This window comes from Epinephelus fuscoguttatus, linkage group LG6 (assembly GCF_011397635.1).
Source record: "Epinephelus fuscoguttatus linkage group LG6, E.fuscoguttatus.final_Chr_v1".
In the NCBI taxonomy this organism is placed as follows: domain Eukaryota; kingdom Metazoa; phylum Chordata; class Actinopteri; order Perciformes; family Serranidae; genus Epinephelus; species Epinephelus fuscoguttatus.
Window position 1 is genome coordinate 31,996,728 of NC_064757.1, and position 20,114 is coordinate 32,016,841.

The 20,114-nt window shown below is 38.9% G+C and overlaps 2 protein-coding genes across 3 annotated transcripts; both read left to right on the forward strand.

Annotated features, from left to right (window-relative positions):
- The first annotated feature begins 1,008 nt into the window (after nucleotides 1-1,008).
- gp1bb (glycoprotein Ib platelet subunit beta) lies at nucleotides 1,009-5,811 on the forward strand. 2 transcript variants are annotated; one of them, XM_049578136.1, is made up of 3 exons: nucleotides 1,009-1,168; nucleotides 1,718-1,817; nucleotides 2,971-5,811. In XM_049578136.1, the coding sequence occupies exon 3, from the start codon at nucleotides 2,983-2,985 to the stop codon at nucleotides 3,589-3,591; it is 609 nt and encodes a 202-aa protein (XP_049434093.1). In that variant the 5' UTR covers nucleotides 1,009-1,168; nucleotides 1,718-1,817; nucleotides 2,971-2,982; the 3' UTR covers nucleotides 3,592-5,811. The 2 variants fall into 2 exon arrangements, with proteins under 2 accessions (XP_049434093.1, XP_049434094.1); XM_049578137.1 differs by lacking the exon at nucleotides 1,009-1,168 and having other exon boundaries at nucleotides 1,509-1,817.
- Nucleotides 5,812-5,994: 183 nt separating this feature from the next.
- On the forward strand, nucleotides 5,995-18,882 carry dhx37 (DEAH (Asp-Glu-Ala-His) box polypeptide 37). Its single transcript, XM_049578132.1, has 27 exons — nucleotides 5,995-6,110; nucleotides 6,282-6,397; nucleotides 6,500-6,669; nucleotides 8,722-8,834; nucleotides 8,930-9,296; nucleotides 9,382-9,530; nucleotides 9,854-9,946; nucleotides 10,040-10,136; nucleotides 11,259-11,372; nucleotides 11,508-11,724; nucleotides 12,163-12,261; nucleotides 12,350-12,420; nucleotides 12,545-12,680; nucleotides 12,774-12,850; nucleotides 13,525-13,757; nucleotides 13,860-13,971; nucleotides 14,087-14,193; nucleotides 14,570-14,758; nucleotides 14,961-15,085; nucleotides 15,494-15,610; nucleotides 16,199-16,371; nucleotides 16,463-16,577; nucleotides 17,032-17,169; nucleotides 17,257-17,351; nucleotides 18,043-18,116; nucleotides 18,294-18,391; nucleotides 18,499-18,882. Exons 2-27 carry the CDS (start codon nucleotides 6,295-6,297, stop codon nucleotides 18,573-18,575), a joined length of 3,459 nt encoding a protein of 1,152 aa, XP_049434089.1. The 5' UTR covers nucleotides 5,995-6,110; nucleotides 6,282-6,294; the 3' UTR covers nucleotides 18,576-18,882.
- Nucleotides 18,883-20,114: the final 1,232 nt, after the last annotated feature.

A 20,114-nucleotide genomic window follows, 5' to 3' on the forward strand; every position in this document is an offset into this window, starting at 1 on the left:
GATCTCTGAAACTACCCGTTTGCCCACTTTGAGCCCCCTTGCTGTGGTTTAACAGTCTTAACATATATAATATAAATGCGTAATTTAAATTACTACTCAGTGTATCTAATTTATAAATGCAATGCTAAACTTTTTGGATATTTTGTCAGGGTATGATGCTACAAGATGTTTTGTAAAGATATTTAGGCTGTTGGTGATGTTAAGATTTGATGGATATTGTTTTTTATTATGTGTTTGTGAGTGTGTGTTTGGGTGCGTGAGTGTTTGTACTTCCTCCAGGTATCCGTCCATAAACCCCCCCATTTATCCACAGTGACTTTACTTTTGTTAAAACTTTTGCTCTTGTTAATTTGCTCTCTGATCCTCATAAATACCTTTTATGTGACATTTTTTCTTTCACATATGGCAAGTCAAAATATCCTCTCCCAGCATTTTTACATGTGCTGGCTGAGCTGAAATGCACTTATTGCCAGTGGCTAACTGTGAATGGAGAGCCTTTGACATAATGAGAGGGTCGGTGCAGTGCAGGGTGCATGTGCAAGCATGCTGACATTACTCATATCCGCTACATGCTGTGGGCCTATTTTTACTGCTTTATAGCCGATGCCTTGTGCTTGTATTAAAATGCATCATGACCTACAGTATGCTTTGTTGCCACTAAGGTAAAAAAAAATAGATCAACGATGAGGAGAAAATACTGTGTTAATGCTTCTGTTTTAAATTTCTCTCCTTGGAAGTGAGTTGCTGCATTTTGCTGGTGAAGATGTGTATCCTGTGTGTGAGTTAAAACTGTCTGAGAGCGTGTGTGTGTGTGTGTGTGTGTGTGTGTGTGTGTGTGTGTAGGCCGATGCCGAGGAACAGTACATATTTTGCCTGAAGGCTGTGAGCTCAGCCTGTGCCCTGTTTATAAATGTGTGACAAATAAACTCTTGTTTCTCGTCAACCTGCATCACTTTGAATGTTACAGTGTTAAGGTCCAGTGAGTGCAGCACCAACATCCTCCGTCACTTCCGGCTGTCATAGTCTGAACGGCAGGGCTCTGAGCTGGAGCTGCTGCAGGAAAGCATTATCTGCTGATTCATGTTTATCTACTGCTGCAATGCTTCCTCAACACTGCACACAGCGTCTTCTCCCTGCCAGTCAGAGCAGACACAAGCAGACATTAACAGTAACGATTAATCTATTAGTTGACAGTTATTAAATTAATCACCTAACGAATTTGATATTCAATGAACTGGTTTGAGTAATTTTTCTAGGAAAGACAGTCAAAATTCTTTAATTCCTGCTCCTTAAATGTGAATACTTTCTGATTTCTTTACTCCTCTGACTGTAAATATGCTTGGTTTGTGGACAAAATAAGACAAATAAGGACATTATGTTGGGCTTAGAGAAACTTTTTTACCATTTTCTGTGATTTTATAGACCAGAAAATGGATCAGTTAATCGAGAAAATAATTGCAAGATTACTCAACAATAAAAATAATGGTTGGTTGCACTAATTAAATACTGTCTCTATTGTACTTCTAGGTACTGTAGTACCAAACTCTTCTTCTCAGAGAACCTCCTACAATTCATAAGAAATTATGGACCTCAGATGAATAGTTACTGAGGGACTTCCCATGTCCTGTGAGACATTTCTGGTCGTGCGTGTGTTGTAGCCTACTGTGTGTGTGTGTGTGTGTGTGTGTGTGTTTGTGTGTGTGTTCATATTTGTCAGGGGTGTTTTATCAGTTAGTGCCAGCTGCCTGCAACACACACACTCGGCTCAGAGTGACCTAAGAAACACAGTCCTCTCCTGAAGACACGCAGCACTGAAGGTAAACGACTCTCCTTTATAATTACTGACATTAAAACATTGTTTAGTGACCCATCACTCCATTTCTTTTCAAAATATGATAGCATTTAGAAACCTCCCAAGTTGGTGTGGAAAATTCAGTTTGACAGAATTACTCAAGCTGCTTTTAAGAAACATATTTTACATGATATGTGTCAAACTTTTTTCTTATTAAAAATGTATCAAACAAAAATCCATATTCAGTAGGTCTATCGATGCTTTGAGCCATCATCTACTTAGCAAACGACCTCATGTGGAGTTACAGAAAAGACTGCATAGACCTGACCTCAAGGTTGAAATTTAGATTTAAAGAAGACATACTGTGTGTGGATGCTCATCAGACATGAAGGGAAGTGGAGGTCTTTTTGTCAGTGCGGTAAACTAACAAAACATCAAGAAGAAAGCTGTATGTTGTGAAATTTCCAAAATATATTATTTGTTACATGAACATGTAATGTCATGTTACATAATGCTATGTTTTGTATATGGTACTTTAGTAAATTGTATAATGTTAAGTGTCAGATACTAAACCAGTGGTAAACAAGTAGCGTAGGTTTTCATTTAAACATTAGGGGAACACATATGAGACAGGGGATTTGGGAACCTCTGCTAGAAATTTTTGAGCATCAAACACTTAATTTCCTGCATTTTGGTCATTTTTTTTATGCATTAATTTCTGTCTTTTCTGCATCAATTTATGGTGGAATTGTCTTAAATTATCTACTAATTGACCAGACCAGTATGAAGACCTGCATCATTACAACAACACAGCAAAGTACAGCTTCATGACGCACACGTCTCTGACATAAAATCATAAACTGATCATTTTAACAAAGATGGTGGTTATTGCTGGACTCCCCTTGGATTACATTCATTTCTATTTTCTAATAATTTTAGATTCAAACAGATCCTAAAAGACAAATAAAACGTATGTAAAATAAGATGAGACATTGTTAATCCCCACGAAGGAAACTAGGTAATGGGTATCATCATGTAATTAATCTGTGTTTAGGGAACAAATAATATTGAGTCATTCCTACGATGTGATATCTGATGTCTAACAAAAACCTCTCCTCTCCTCTCCTCTCCTCTCCTCTCCTCTCCTCTCCTCTCCTCTCCTCTCCTCTCCTCACCAGTGATCGGTAACCATGAAGGGGCTTCTGCTCCTGTGTCTGCTCCCCCTGTTTGGAGGTCAAAGGTCATCAGCATGCCCCCACCTTTGCTCCTGCCATGGCAGTCAGGTGGACTGCAGCAGCAAGTCTCTCACCTCCTCCTCGCTGCCCACCAGTTTCCCTGCTGGGACCACCTCCCTCCGTCTCCACAACAACCGGCTGGCCACCCTCCCTAACGGGCTCCTGGATGGTTTGACCTCCCTCAACTCAGTCTCCCTTCATGGTAATCCCTGGGTGTGTGACTGTGGGGCTCTCTACCTGCGAGCATGGCTGCTGCATCATCCCGCCACTCTCACGTCACACCTGGGTGTCAACTGCAGCTCCCCTCCTGGCCTCAGAGGGCGGCTGGTGGTGACTTTAACAGAGAGGGAGGTGCTGGAGTCCTGCCGCTACTGGTACTGTAATCTGGCTTTGGTGTCACAGGTTTGTCTGTTTGTGTTCGTGGTGGTGCAGGGGGCTTTGCTGGCAGCTCTCATTGTGTTCCTGAAGAGGTTTGAGAGGATTTCCAAAGAGGCGAGGAAAACCATGGAGGAGAGCTTCACAGCTGGGGAGAGTCTGATAGACAATGAGTACACGCCTTTATAGGACAGCAGCATCTGAGATGGAAGAAGAAGAGCTGTTTATCATTTGCACAGCAGAGAAAATGTCTCTTACATGCTTTTGTGTTTCAGACTATAATTACAAAGTTCATTTTAGGCACAACAAGGTGAAAAACTAGAAGGAAAACCCTCAATAAATGAGTAGAGAAACATACGCAGATGCTTCCATACAGGAAACAAGTGGAGGGGTTTGATAAGTATGAAAATACCATGACTCTGAATCCGGTTTAATTTGTTACCATGTAGGTTTTTACTTACCAGTACAAGGAATTTGCTTTGGTAAATTTGTGCATAACATAAACAAAGTAAGAGAAATTAAATTAGAAATAAAAGCAATATTGCAAAAATCATGAGTCATTCAAGAAACATGAATACAGAATAGAAGAAATTTAAATAACCTATGAAAAAATACCACAAACTATGTACGAGACATCTGAATTTAAATGAAAGACCTGTTTTAAGAGGTGGTAGTTTGTGCAGAAATGTGCAAAATTGCTCAAGGAATGAGCAGAAGTTCACAGTATAAAGAACATATACAAGAAACATGTAATGTTCAGAGATAAAGTTCCAAAGATGTGCCTTATTTAGTCCACTAAATGATGTGAATCATGTGCTTCATCACCAAATCTTAAAAGATCTCAGGGAGATTTCATTGAAACTGTTCTGGCAGCTTGATGGCCCAACACCTCACTAAGACACGTCTTCGACTATGTTTGCCTCCCATCTACATCCATATAGCACCATAGAACAGACTAAATGAAAATAAAGATTAAAACAGCCTAAAACACAAGTGTCTGACCAGTTTTGGATTCTTAAACCAATGTCTTTATTTTAAAGTAAATTTTCTTCTAACAATATATTGGATTATTCATTCATTCATCTTCTAACCGCTTCATCCTCTTGAGGGTCGCGGGGGGGCTGGAGCCTATCCCAGCTGACATCGGGCGAGAGGCAGGGTACACCCTGGACAGGTCGCCAGACTATCGCAGGGCTGACACATAGAGACAAACAACCATTCACACTCACATTCACACCTACGGACAATTTAGAGTTAGCATATTGGATTATATGAATTAAAATCAATTAATTTAAGGACCCCTTAGATATGATTATTAGACAGTTGTGATGTAGTGAACAGGACATTTTACAGATGACAAATTAACTTGTACAAACCTATCACTTTGTTAATTATCAGCCAGACTTTGATACTGATGTGTCTGTGTTTACACATCAGTTGATAATATTGCAAATGTAAAGCTTCAGTCTGTACAGCTGCACTCATCACTTGCTCACAATGAACACTTTTTATTGACATAATATTAATGACAACATGAAGAAAGTCCAGCTTTCTACCCAAAGTTTTGACAACACAGATCCTTCTGCCTGGTTGAAATATCACATTTATATTTTCTATTTTTAAAGGCTCATGTGGTTTAAAAAAAAAAAGATCAATAAAAATGTGTTTTTAGCACCTTGAGATGCTTTATTTGCAGATGTGAGCAATCAAAATAATCTCAACTGAAGACTTCCAACTGGTCCTACCAAAGGATCTAGATTTCTCCTTCAAGGTTAACACAGTTTAACACATTCATCATCATACTTGCAATTACCCATGTTGTTGAGCTAGTGTGCTGTCTCTGAGAAATTCACTGTATTTCAAACTTAAGTGTATGTGGGTTTTTTTATACTAATTTGGTATGTTAGCAGGTCACTTGTGGTCCATTCAGAATGAACCTGTGACCCACCAGTTGGGAACCACAGGTCTAAGGTACATTATGAATATCTTATAGGGTGTTAATGTGTGTGTGTGTGTGTGTGTGTGTGTGTGTGTGTGTGTGTGTGTGTGTGTGTGTTTAAATATTGTAGAAATTTCTTCATCAGAAAAAATGAATAACAAATTACTCTGATTTTTTGATTTTTTTTTAGACGTTTCTTTTTTAGTATTTGCAACCACATTTTGATGTTTTAAAGACAAAATAAATGCTACAAGTGTAATTAAAAGTTACTGAAACTGTGTGACAAGGTTGTGTATTTCTTGTTATGATTATGATGATGATGATGATGATGATGATGATTTAAATAAATCATTGCATTATTGATGAAAGTAAAGACGTAATTTAATGGAAACATGATATGCACATTTTTCTTGAATTTCTTTTGAGTGAGTTTCACTAAGAAAATAAATTAGTTGATTTATTCAAACAGACACACTTTATGAGCTATATTGTTCCTATTAACTGCACACAAAACATATTTGCCCTCAAATTATTAGCGACAAACAACACGACGTCTTTAAAAAATCATAAACTAGTTGTTGTACTGAGGATTTAATCTTTCTCATGTTTGTCTTTGTAACGGAACCTTTCTGCGGTGATGTTTCAACTGCGGACAGTTTTAACTGACGGACCCTCGTATGTTTACACGTGAGGTTTGTGCAGGGCTGTAATATCAAACTTAAAGTGTTTAAATCTCTCATGCTGTTGTTTGACCAGGTGGAATAAAAAGGTATGTATTTTATAATATTAATAAAGATTTACTCGGCTGTGCAAATGACGTGTTTACCGTAACGGCAAAGCTACAGTTAGCTAGTTAGCTCGTATTTAGCTTGTTCGAAGTGTGTGACATTACAAGTCATCAGGTGGTGGTTTTGTACACATAGTTTATTATTTTTAACAGAACTGAATTCAAAATGGGAAAACTGAGGAAGAAACACAACTGGAAGGGACGACAGCAAAGTGAAACCCAACAACCAGCAGATAAAGAGAAGACAGAAGTTGTTGTTGAACTACAAGGTATGAACTTTAAAGTGAAACCCGTTTTATGGTCAAATAATTTGATCCATGTTGTGACTTCAACGTGTTGTCTGTTTGGCTGGTGACACTTGTTTCCATCAGATGGGTCCAGGCTGAAAGGTGTAGACCAGAGCAACGCTTTGGTCCTCCCAGCCAACAAAGCCAAGAAGAAGAAAGTCTCAGCCACACCCGTTTCCACCAAAAAGCCCCTTACAAAGAAACAGAAGAAGGAGCTGCAGAAAGTCCTGGAGCGCAAAGAAAAGAAAGCTCAGGTGAGAGACTGGCTGATGCTGCAGGTTCACACAAAGGGTTGCCAGGGTTGAACAAAGTTCAATAATGCAGTTATAACCACATAAATGTCATTAGTAGTGCTGCTGACAAAATTATTAGATTAATGGTTTCATTGATGGATAAAAAAAAAATAATATTAAGCAAAAACACTGACAATCATTAGTTGCAGGTTGTTAAATATAAAGATTTGCTGCTATTTTCTGTTTTATTTCACTTTAAAATTGAATATCTTAAGGCCTTTGAGTCATTAATTTTTGGGTCTGATAGCTTCTGAGTTTTTTTTACTTTCTTCTAAAATTGTATAGACTACATGATCTATCGCAAACATATAATAATGATTCAATAATATTTTCATTTGTATAGCACTTACCTAAAAAAAGGTTACAAAATGCTACACAAAGTGTATGAAGATAAGATTACAATATTACAGTATTTTAGAAAATGTTAAGAGGTAAGAGAAATAGTCTGTACAGAGGCAAAAACAGGACAAAAGGAAATAAAACACAATGGTTACATATCACAAAAGTGCAAATAATGCATTAAAAGGGAAAGCTTTCCTATCAAAATATGTTTTCAGCCGTGATTTAAAAACGTGCAATGTGCTGGGAGATTCACTGCAAATCCAAACAATCATTGTTTTAAGCTGTAGTCTTTAGCATTATTAAATATACACAAGTCTAGACTTGATGTGAAAACAGTGATGCCTAAAATGCCACATATCTTTTGAAAGCTAAAAGGGTACCCTGAATATTCAGGATTTGTATTCATCTGCAATACATTGTTTGTACAGATTGTAACTGTATCAAAGACTGTCTAAGCAGTTGTGTTGGAAGTTAGCTTTGATGGTCAGTTTTTGTCTCCTTGTTTATTTAATCTTTGATGAGATGTTCCTGTATTAAATGAAAATTCAGACAATATAGGATCTTTATTATTGTTTTTTTTTTTTTTATTCTAATCTGTATTTAAATATGGAAGGGCATATAGAGCAAGCTCTCTTTTACAAGGACACCCTGATTACAGTACATATAAAACAACAAAAACACACAAAGTACATTATACATCATCAAATTATAAAACAATAGTAATAATAATAGTACATTTTATTTAAAAGGCACTTTTAAAAAAAAAAAAACAAGGTCACCTATAAAATATACAAAACAAGAGACGTGAATTAGGCACACACACACACTGTGATAAAAACAGTAAGATTGTTAAATAGTGGTGTTAAAGTGCATAAATCAGTTTGAATGGTTGGGTTTTGAGATGGGATTTGAAGGATATCATGCTGTCAGACTGTCAGATATGTGGGTGTTAGGGCTGCCACTAACGATTATTTTCATTGTCAACTAATCTGTCGATTATTTCTTCGATTAGTCGACTAATCATTTCATCGAAAAATGTGTTAAAATGTTGAAAAATGTCGGTCTGTCTCGCCCAAACCCCAAAATTACGTCATCTAATGTCTTGTTTCATACTCACGCCAACGGGTTTTAGTTCACTGTCACGGGAGAGTGTGTAAAACTGCCAATATCTGAACATAAAAAGCTGCAGTAAGAGTATTTTGGGGTACTTTTATAGTACTTTTCTATGAAAAATGACTCAAACCGATTAGTCGACTACTAAAATAGTCACCGATTATTTTAATAGTCGATTAGTCATCGATTAGTCGACTAATCGTGGCAGCCCTAGTGGGTATAGGGAGTTCCAGAGCCTAGGGGCAGCACAACTGAAAGCGCTGGCGCCCATAGTACTGAGACGTGAGGTGGGAATTTTCAGGAGACCAGCAGAGGAAGAGCGCAGGGAATGGGAGGGGGTGTACTCCTGGAGGAGGTCAGAGAGGACTGCATTACAATTGTAGAACTGCAAGGTAACAGTATGTATCAACAAAGTACACAAGAAACAGGACAAGGTCATCAGCAGTTACTCGTCCTACATAAGTACATCAGATATTCTAGACATAAACTGTTAAACATGTAGTGACTGCCAGCAGAGATCAGAACCCACTCACCTGTCCTGCTGTCTGTCCCATCCAGAGAGCAGACATCCTCACCAAATTGGCCGAAGTGCAGCTTCCAGAGTCCGAACTGAAGCTGCTGTACACCACGTCCAAACTGGGAACAGGAGACAAACTTTACCAGAGCAAAAAGTAAGTGCACAAATATATTAGCTTAGCTGTTTTTCTCATTGGATGATAAAGAGAAGGTGGAGTCAGCAGTCTTAATATTTTTGGGTTGTTTTTAGGTTACCGGATGAAGTAAAAGATGGAGACTCAGGGCCAAAGATCAGCAGCGTCAGTGGAGCGAACAGAAAACGAAAATGGAAAGAAGAGGAGGACGAAGAAGAGGAAGAAAAGGCAGAAGAAAGCAGTGATTTGGACACCTCATCTGATGAGGATGAGGATGAGGAAGACAAAGAAGTGAATGAGACCACAGAGAAGACTGCTGCTCCCTGTCAGGAGATGGACAAACAGGAAGTGAAGGAAGAACAACACAAAACAGAACAAGGTGGACAGAATGAGAAGAAGATTTCTGTTCCAGAGAAAATCGAAAACAAGACGCCATCACAGCCGGCCATCTTCATTCCTGTTGACAGATCTCCAGAAATACAGGTGTGTGAAAACTTCCGCTGTTCCGTTCAGACAGGTGTGTTTTTTATGAGGTTGCTCATATCTGTATTTTGATCTGTTGCTGCAGGAGGCCCGTCTGAAGCTGCCCGTGCTGGCGGAGGAGCAGGTCATCATGGAAGCAGTGAGAGAAAATCCCTGCGTTGTTATCTGTGGAGAGACGGGAAGTGGAAAGACTACTCAAGTGCCTCAGTTTCTGTATGAAGCCGGCTATGCCACGTAGGTTATTCTCATTACTGTGCTGTCCTTAAATGTTTCACTGAATATTTACACAAAAAAATGGTTTACGCATGGATGTACATCAGGACTTTTTTACTATGTTGTTCAGGGAGCAGCATTTTCAGAGAGCTAAGGACCTTGATTTTTTTCAAGACCAAAACATGCCTTTCAAACTTGCTGCCATGTTGTAGGGTTCAGAGCCAATAAGGCCAAGTGTGCAGGACCATTCTGCTGGTTTTAAGGTTCAGTTGAATCATCCTGATGTACATTCAAATGTGATATCATGTCATAAATGTTATCGTCTTCACTCTGGTTTCCTCCAGTGGCAGCGGAATAATAGGTATCACAGAACCAAGAAGAGTGGCAGCTGTCAGCATGTCCCACAGAGTGGCCAAAGAGATGAACCTGTCCACACGGTAACATTCAAAATATTTAAGATTACGTAATCCACAGAGTTAGAAAGTAAACAGTCAAAATGATGTGTTACATATTTGTGTGTCTGTGTTCAGGGTGGTGTCATACCAGATTCGATATGAGGGGAACGTGACCAGTGATACCAAGATCAAGTTCATGACAGATGGTGTGTTACTGAAGGAGATCCAGAAGGTATCATCTTTACTCCCCAGTGAGCTCATTTAATAAAATATAGTAAACGTGGTATTTCTGATTTACCATGAAAGTAGGCAGTGGATAAACATCCAGGTAACTACTGCCTTCCCTCAGGGCTACAGAGAGACATACAGATAGTAACAAAGGCGGAGGGACAGACAGGGAGAGTGTTGAATGTGTGGTAATGTTTACTTTGTCTGTCTATGAGAGAGGACCAAGCTTTTTTTAATACAGTAAATTATTTGTATCCATTTTTTCAATTTCAGGTTGGTGTTTTGTTTTTTTAAAGGTATTTTTATTGATAATTCGATAAGATGCACAAAGCATCAACAAAGAAACATAGAACCAACAAGGACAGAAATCTACCCCACCAACCAACCCAGAAACAGAGAAAGCCAGACCAGTAAAAGGAAATAAAAGACAGAAAAGAAAAATAAATAAATAAATGAAAAATAATGTTGAAAATACATGTACATAAATATAACAAAAGAAAGAAAAAGAATTTTAGAAATCTATATACATTAAAAAGATTTCATACAATTTAAAAAAAAAAAAAAAAAAAGTAACTTAAAGATAAAAATGGTTGCCATGTGGCAAAGACGCCTGCAGTTGATCCTTTAATAAAACAATAGATTTTCTCCAATTGTCAATAATACATTGAGTTCGGTAGATTTAACCCAAACTCTATTTTTCTTCTTTTCTTTATTTTTTTTTTTAAGTTTTCTATGAGTACTGTTATTTTTGCTCATTTGTGATAAATAAATGCTGCCCATGCACATGTAGTGGTAAGATGTTATATTTATATTTCATGAACCTGCATGCACTTTTATGGTTGATGATGCTGGGGATCAAAGAATCTCATATTAGAATGATGAGATGCAGCATTTTCAACCCGATATTGAATGAAGTGAGCTTTAAAAAAAAATCACAGTTTTAATGGGCTGTCATTTGGTTGACTTTGTAGAGGTTTTTGAATATACATATATGAGTAATGGAACAGTTGAAAACATTAATACTGACTTGGCTGTGAAAACACAGTATCATTTTATCTTTATGAGCCTTTAATTGCATTTCTGTTTCTGTCTGTAGTTTTTTCAGTGTCTGTGTCTTGTCTCGTAGGACTTCCTGCTCCAGAGATACAGTGTGATAATCATAGACGAGGCGCACGAAAGGAGTGTGTACACAGACATCCTCATCGGACTGTTGTCTCGTATCGTCCCACTCAGAAACAAGGTCAGAGACTCTGCTGTGTTTCATGTGTTTGGTGTTAAAAAAGTTACAGCCTGAATCACAGAAAGCATACATGACATTAACTTACTTTACGTTCTGTATTTCATCCCCCTGCTCCCACTCTTTACGTCTCTGTAGAAAGGTTTGCCCATGAAGCTGCTGGTTATGTCAGCTACCCTGCGAGTTGAGGACTTCACAGAAAACGGAAAGCTGTTTCGGACGTCTCCGCCTGTCATCAGAGTGGACGCTCGTCAGTTTCCGGTCACTATCCATTTCAACAAACGCACACCACTGGATGATTACACCGGAGAAGCTTTCCACAAAATCTGCAAGATCCACCGGATGCTGCCTCCAGGTGCTCACACGTGATACATTTCTGTGGTTTATGTACTTTGTAGCAGTAAGATTTGTGTACTACAAAACTAAGTCGGGGTGAAATCAAAGTGATATCAAACATAACACAACTATTTGATGTCAGTTTTGGCTCTTATATGACCTGAAAGATGGATTCTCATTTATTTGAGCGGATGCAGGGGAAACAGTTATATATTTTTAATTTGATCACGTTAAATAAAGAAAGGAGAATCTTTGTAGCTCATGGCATCATTAGCTGTGGTTAGATGCATGAAGAATGGCACAATGTTAGTTCATATTTATCAGTGGAGGTTTTTTTTTTTACTAAATGTGAGTTTAACATGTATACACTGTAATGTAATTTTTTAAGTAAGTAGGACAGAGTTAACCTTCACACACACACTCACCCCCACCTTGATGCCGCATCTCTGTCCTTCAGGTGGTATCCTGGTGTTTCTGACCGGTCAGGCTGAGGTTCACAATCTGTGCAGAAAACTGAGGAAAGCTTTCCCCTTCAGGAGGGGTAACACAACCACTGGTGAGTGGAATCTACATCTGTTTGCCTCCTCCATTCACTTAGACATGAGTATGTTTTCTTTATGTTTTTACATGTTTTTTTTATTAAGGTGAAGATGAGGAAGCTGACACATCCGAAGCAATGAGGAAGTTTAAAAAATCCAAACAGAAGAAGACGGTCGTAAGTCTACTTGTAGTGAAATGCTAAAAGACCCTTTTGTGTTTGTGTTTTTGTAATTGAAGCCACTCTCATGCTCGACAGATATTTCTTGTGTACATTTTTTAAAAGCTTTATCTGTCTCTAGTCTTTGCCCCGAATCGACCTGGATAACTACTCTGCTCTCCCGGTGGATGAAGGAGACGAGGACAGAGAGGCGGGAATTGGAGACGAGGAGGATGAAGGCTCAGACTTGGAGATTGGAGACGATCCTGCCAGTGCAGGCACGATACTCCAAATAACTAATTCTTCAGATCCAGTTGGATGTATTTCAGATGAGTGCCCTTATTGATTCTGTCTCTGTTTTGTTTCTGTAGAGGAGAATCCTGACCCGTCTATTCCTCTCTACGTCCTCCCTCTGTACTCTCTGTTGGCTCCAGAGCAGCAGGCCAAGGTGAGATTTACGTCTTGTGTCAGGTACTAATGTGGTACTTATCTATAGGCAGTGTATCACATACAGTACATGTTGGTTGGCACAACCCTAGTGTGGAGAAGCAGCGTTAAAGAGGAAACAGCTCAGGTTTTTGGCTCTGTTTGTAACAACGTAGTCTGTAAACTAAGCAAAGTAACTGTTGAATTTATAATGAAAGAATTGTGCCTAATACTGCACAATTATTAACAATTAAAGACTCACTTTTTGAAAGGTTTTGACCTAAAAATACAAGAAACGAAATATCTTAATAAATAATTGGCATTGACCGTCAATAAGGTTTATGTTGTTGTGTGAAAGAGTGAATTAATTGTGATTTTATTACCATGAATAACTATTACTTATCACAAATGCAAGCTTCTAGGTATGTTTATGTTAGCTAATGTGTAAATTATATTTATGAAATAGCAGCGGTGCTAGAGAGGAGTGGTTTGATAATCTGAAATAACAATAGGATCAAAGGTGAAATTATCAGCTTCCAGTCAAACACTGTCTAGTCTGTAAAAATTGGAGGTTCAGACATATTTTAGCTGTTTTTAGAGCTTTTTGTCCAGCAGCTGAAGAGTCCATTTGATGCAGTGCAGTTGATTAACTATTATCATGATCTCTTGTTTGTGTTTGTGTGTGTTTGTGTGTAGGTGTTCAGGCCTCCTCCACCTGGAACTCGTCTGTGTGTGGTAGCCACCAATGTGGCTGAGACGTCTCTGACCATCCCCGGCATCAAATACGTGGTCGACTGCGGTCGAGTTAAGAAACGTTTCTATGACCGAGTCACCGGAGTGTCGTCCTTTAAGGTCACATGGACCTCACAAGCCTCAGCCAATCAGAGGGCAGGTAGAGCGGGACGAACAGAGCCAGGACACTGCTACAGGTCAGGACTTTGACACTGTGTGACAGGTGAACCACATTGTTGTCTTTTATTATTTAAGGATTCACAAATATTTGTCTCTGTTATACGATGATGTTCCTGCAGGTTGTACTCGTCTGCAGTGTTCGGAGACTTCAGTTTGTTCTCAGAGGCAGAGATCACTCGCCGGCCAGTGGAAGATCTGGTTTTACAGATGAAGGACCTCAACATAGAGAAGGTCAGTGAAAAGGGAACAGCTCAAACTTACCAGCAGGCTTCTGAGTGAAATGTTGCCACATAAAAGAAAAAAGAGTCATCTCATAAAAATGGCTTAATTTTTTCTGTTTGTACAGGTGGTCAACTTTCCCTTCCCCACGCCTCCCTCCACTGAGGCTCTAGTTGCAGCAGAGCAGTTATTAGTCTCATTGGGAGCTCTGAAAGAGCCGCCTCGCACCGGAAGGTAACTGTCTGTCGATGGGTCTCCCCGTCTTTACATGCTTTGACCAATATAACTATTTATTATATCAGTTTGGGTTGTTTTAAGGGATATTTGCTTCTGCTTACACTCTGTTTCTTATAGGGAAGCCTTAAGAAAATAAAGGCATGAAATGAAACAAGGGATAATTTCAATATGAAGTTAATCAACAGCAGGAACTTGTAACACTCTCTAAGATTTTCCCCCTTTATGTGGACATTTGAGAGTGTAACAGTGCCTTTTAAACTAATATTTTATTTAATATTGTCTGAGTATTAGTTTACCCAGCGTGTTTAGACAAACTGAGCTATTTATCAGTGATATGTCCACAATTGTAAACTGTTTTTGTTTTTCTTAAAAGGGTGAAAGAGATGGAGCGAGCAAGACTGAGCAGTCCCATCACCCCTCTGGGCAGAGCGATGGCTTCATTCCCTGTGGCACCTCGTTATGCTAAGATGCTAGCTCTTGGTCAGCAGCAGGATTGTTTGCCTTACATCATTGCGGTGGTAGCAGCCATGACAGTCCGGGAGATCTTTGAAGACCTGGACAGGTAAGGACATATGTTTGCTCATGATATCTGTTTATAGATAAACATAATAAAAACTAGAATAAATCTTGCTTGTAGAAATTGATTCTTTAGAAGGGCATAGATTAGGTGGCACAAATGTGATGTCAGTGGTCTTTTCATTCAGAAAATTTCTTTTTTTTTTTTAATGTTTTTATTGTCGTAACATATTTCCGTTTCTCCTCAGACCTGCACGGAGTGAAGATGAGAGTTCAAAGCTCACCCAGCGTCGAGCTCGGCTGACCCAGATGAGGAGGTTGTGGGCTGGGCAAGGACCATCGCTCCAGCTGGGGGACCTCATGGTCATGCTGGGTGAGCTTACTTTTTGTTCAGGATCCAATTTTACTATAGACTGTCTGTTAGGTCATATGTTGACCTTTAAAGGCTGCGTGACTTGGCTTCAAAAACAGAATTTTCTTCTAGGTTTTAGCACGAAGCAGGATTTCAGTGTGAGACTTAATACCAGGTGGCACTTGATTTGAGTGATCTAATTGAAACTTGGTGAAGGAGGGGTGACAGTACCCAAAAGTCTACAATCACAGGATGCAGATTTTACATTCACCCCTGAGTGCAGGATGCAGCAGCAAAAAATGATGACACTTAATAGATGTAGTAAAGGGAGCAGTTTTAGTGAGATATAAAACAGTTTTTATGCACAGAATGTTTTTCTTAAGTACATTGATGGGGTTACACTTTATTTCTGTGTACATGTGACTACAGGTGCTGTTGGTGCTTGTGAATTTGCTGGTTGTACTCCTAAATTTTGCGAGGATAATGGCCTGAGGTATAAAGCCATGGTGGAGATCAGGAGGCTCAGAGGACAACTCACCAATGCAGGTACACAAACACACAAAGAAGACCTAAAGCTGCTTTCACACCGCTGCGTGTTAACCGCCCTAACAAACGGCTTCCTGCAAGAGTGTTCCCCCAAAAAGTATAGCAATTTAAAAGCAGCTGCTACCAATGCGGTCCACAGCTGCATTGAGAGGCAGGTGTCTCATGAAACACTGGCAGATGTAAAAACTAGTGTGTAGCTGCATATTGTAGCAAGACAATAGAAATCCCGGAAATTACCAAAAATGTCTATATATTTGGACAATTTACCAGTTATCTGAAGTTTGGCGGAAATGTTATCCCAGGACTAGTTTTATCTCTGGTTGACCATGTGAGTTGCTAGCACTGTAACTCCAGGTATTCAGACACCAACATTCTCAGCTGTTCTATCTTGTCTTTTTTCTGCTTCTGCGATTCCCACCATTTGATTGGCCAAAGCCAGGTGACAACTGCCAGAAGTTCAAAACGGTGCACTATGCACATCAGGGCAAAATCTTCTGCTTCATACCCCTACCGTCATGTTCAAAACCCCATAACACAAAAAGTGCTGCAGAGACTTAACAGCGAATCATGTATGTTCTGTGATCCCAGTGAACGCAGTGTGCCCAGAGGTGGGAGCATTTGTGGATCCCAAGATGGCTCCGCCAACAGAGCACCAGGTGGTTTGCTTGCGGCAGATTGTTCTGGCCGGTCTGGGAGACCATCTTGCGAGGCGTGTACAGTCAGAAGACATACTGGACCCAAAATGGAAGAATGGATACAAGGCAGGAGGACTGTTATTATAATTTTTGGAGAGTTTAGGAGAGAAGTTTTGCTCTCTTTCACTTTCTCACCATCCTCTGTTTTTGGTCATAGACGCCTCTTCTGGACGAGCCGGTGTTCATTCATCCCACCTCTGCGTTGTTCAAAGCGCTTCCAGAGTTCATCGTCTACCAGGAGATCATGGAGACCACCAAGATGTACATGAGAGGTAAATGAGCTCTGTGAAAATACCAGGTGTGGAATCTGGTATGTGATTGTCACAGTGTCCTCTTAGTGCTGATTTAGAGAGCTGTCGAACATGAAAGACAGAGGCACCTTTAGTCTCACAGCATTTCCAATAGGCTGATTCACTTTCATAGGGAGTGTGATATTTTTTCCATAGTTCTCAGATGAAGGGTGATAAGTTAAAGTTGAGTGGAATAGCTCAGGTGTGGATTCATTGATCGATTTCAATTATCCAATAATAACTGAACTTTTTTGCAGATGTGTGACCTCTATAATGCAAAATATTGATCAAGTGACTGCATGTGTGCATTTTATTTGTCAGTATTTTTATTGTGCGTCTTTCCTGCTAGATTTAAACAACAAAGTTTGTCTCAAATTGTATTACTTCCGCTGTTATTGAAACTGATGTGAAACGTCTTCCTTTCTGTCTTCGTCAGGTGTGTCAGCTGTAGAAGCAGAGTGGGTCCCCGAGCTTCTGCCTCAGTATTGTCATTTTGGCTCCCCTCTGGAGTCGCCATCCCCGTGGTTCTGTTCATCCACCGGCACCATCAGATGTCACCGCTCAAGCACCTTCTGTAAGCTTCCTAAAGCTGAGCACCATCACTGTTTGTGCTGAAAAGATGTGTTTGCCTACATGTGTGTATTTGCTGTCTCTCTTGCAGTCCGTGTGGGTTGGCAGCTGCCGGCAGTGGAGATGGAATATCCAGAAGCCCTGGAGCGTTACAAGCTATTTGCCAGGTTTCTGCTTGAGGGACAGGTACTGCAGCAAAACCTGAGAGTTACCCTGTTCTGTTCAGTCTTAGGTATCATGTAGGCATGAAAACTTGAACCTGACCATTCTGTCCAATCCTTTACAGTCCTCACCACTGCTACATGCCTGAATACATATGATTTTCCTGAGTACTAGTAGCCTCAATAACTGTTGAGCCTCCTCCCTAATGTGTTTATTTTGATCCCCAGTAAATGTTAAATTTGCAAAAACGACTCCACCTTCTTTATCTTCATATTTAAATACACATTATAATCAACAGCTATTTATACTGACAGTCCCTCCAGTAAATTAAACAGTTTACACTACCACAACTATACCCAACCCAGTAAAATGACATCAAAAATAACCATAAATATGAATAAAATCAATTGAAAAAGTAATTATAAATTCAAAAAGTTTAAATCACATATAAATTCTGAAGCATATTAACCATTTTACACCTTTTGAACATTTTTTTCCACTGAATAAACATTATATACAGATGTGTTGATCCTTTTGCATTGTTGTGTGTGCAGGGCCAAAAATATGCACATTATAGGTAAATATAAGCAGGTAAAAGAACATTTAAACCTCAAATCTGAGCTAGAAAAGCTGGAAATATTATGCCTGCTTCAGACCAAAGCAGACAGGAACACCTGAGTCCTGTGTAGTAATGCTTGTTTTGTCTGCTTTGTAGGTTTGTCCTAAACTAAAGAAACACAGCAGCCACCTTCTCTCAAACCCCTCCATCATGCTGAAGACATGGGCAAAGTAAGTCTCTCTCTCTCTCTCTCTCTCTCTCACTCTCACTCACTCACACACACACACACACACACACACACACACACTGCTCTGCCTTCTCTGAGGCATTTCTCTGATTTTCAAATCACAAATTAACTTGTTTCTTGAAAGGACTTTGGTCTTACTGTTGTGTCACTGCTGCTCTAGGCTGCAGCCCAGGACGGAGGTTTTGCTGGGAGCGCTGGTGTCAAAGAGGGTTGACTGCAGAGAAGCTCTCCTGTCTGTGTGGAAAACTGAAGATAAATGTGAGGATTGATTTAATGTGCTTTGCACGACTTGCCTGAGTCTGATTTGGTTACCCTTCTAGTCAGTTAATCATGTTATTTGATCATGTGTTTCTCTCCTCCTACAGTTCTATTGTCTGCATACTGCCAGTGGTTACCTGAGGCCATGCATAAAGAAGTAGCCAAAAGTTGGCCTCCGATATAAAGACTTTCATCTGAAAAGAAGGCAGAAAATTAAATTACATCCTTGATCAGAGACAAATGTTGATCTACAGATCCATAGAACTCCCTTCTTTACCATCAGAGGGCGTCTTCAGACCTGTTATTTTTTTAAATGTTCTCTCAAGATGAAACTACAAAACCACGACACTGCCTTTTCTTAGATATGTATTTTATATACTGTATCTGTGACTTGTACAGTTTTCAACTACAGCTCTATAATAACTTTTAACTTGTTATCAGTGTGCTGCTGTTTGTCTGATTTGGTCTTCATAAGACTCATTAAAACTGTGGCTCTGAATGAGGCTGCTGTGTTATTTATTTATGCTGCATGTAAAAATGAAAGGCATGAAAAGCTCCACTGATTTTACACATCATTGTTGGTTTACTTTTCATGAGGAGACTGTGAACACAAGTTTGAGCCACAACTGTCATAATAATCTCATCTTGGGCATAAAGATTTAAATTGTTCAACAGAAAGCCTGCGTTACAAACTGGTGAAGTAATGGGAACATTTACCAGACAGACAGTGTCTAATGAGAATATGGTATTGGTTGAAACTTGAATGTTCATTTATGACACTCACCACACGATCCATAAAGTAGCTGTTCTGGAGCTTTGGATGGTTTCACATGATCTTCTCAACTGCTTGCATTTGCCCAGTTGTCAGTATTACAGATGTTTAAATTACAGATGTTTTTTTTCTGCACACCTCAAAGATATCCCATCCTTGCCAGTTATTATAGTTTTGTAATTTTAATTTGTTTTTATTTTTGTATTTTAGTTTTATTTGTTTTTATGAGTGAAATTATTATTATTATTATCATTTTTGTTGTTGTTATTTTAATTATAGTATGGGTGGTATCTGTCAGAGACAAGATTTAAGAAGTTCAGAATAAGTATTACAATGGAAACACAACACTTTGTGAAGGCAGTTGAGTCTAGACATCCCAGTCTCAATAAACATATGCACCAATACCTCCTCATATTGTCTTGACAATTTTGAGCAAATTAGCAAGGACTACAACCAAAGACATGTCCTGTATATTTTTATTTTTAGATAGTTGTGTAAGTACACAATGTTGTTTCAATTAGTCATTTTTCAAAGTCTAGTTCTTATTTTATTTTAAGGTAACTTCAATGTTTTTTTTTTTCACATCTTGATTTTTTTTTTGTAATTTTAGTTAGCTATAATAATTTCAATCCATGTTTGCTTGAAAGTTTAGACAGAAAGACAGTTAACTAAATAGACAGAAAACAGCTGGAAGCTCCTAAACTGTTTCTGAATGGACCTTGTGGTGAGATGTCAAATGTTATCAGGAGTTTGATTCACGCAAATTTGACAATTTATTTTTTTTAAATCAACTTTATGGAATTATACTCTTGAAAAAAACAAACAAACCTGTAGATATTAAAATTTTGATAATTTTAATTTTTGATTTTTAATATTTTTTATGGGAAGTTAAAGGTGTAGTCATTTTCATCTCAAAATGCAAAATTCTTTAAAAATTTGCAGGTTGTTTTT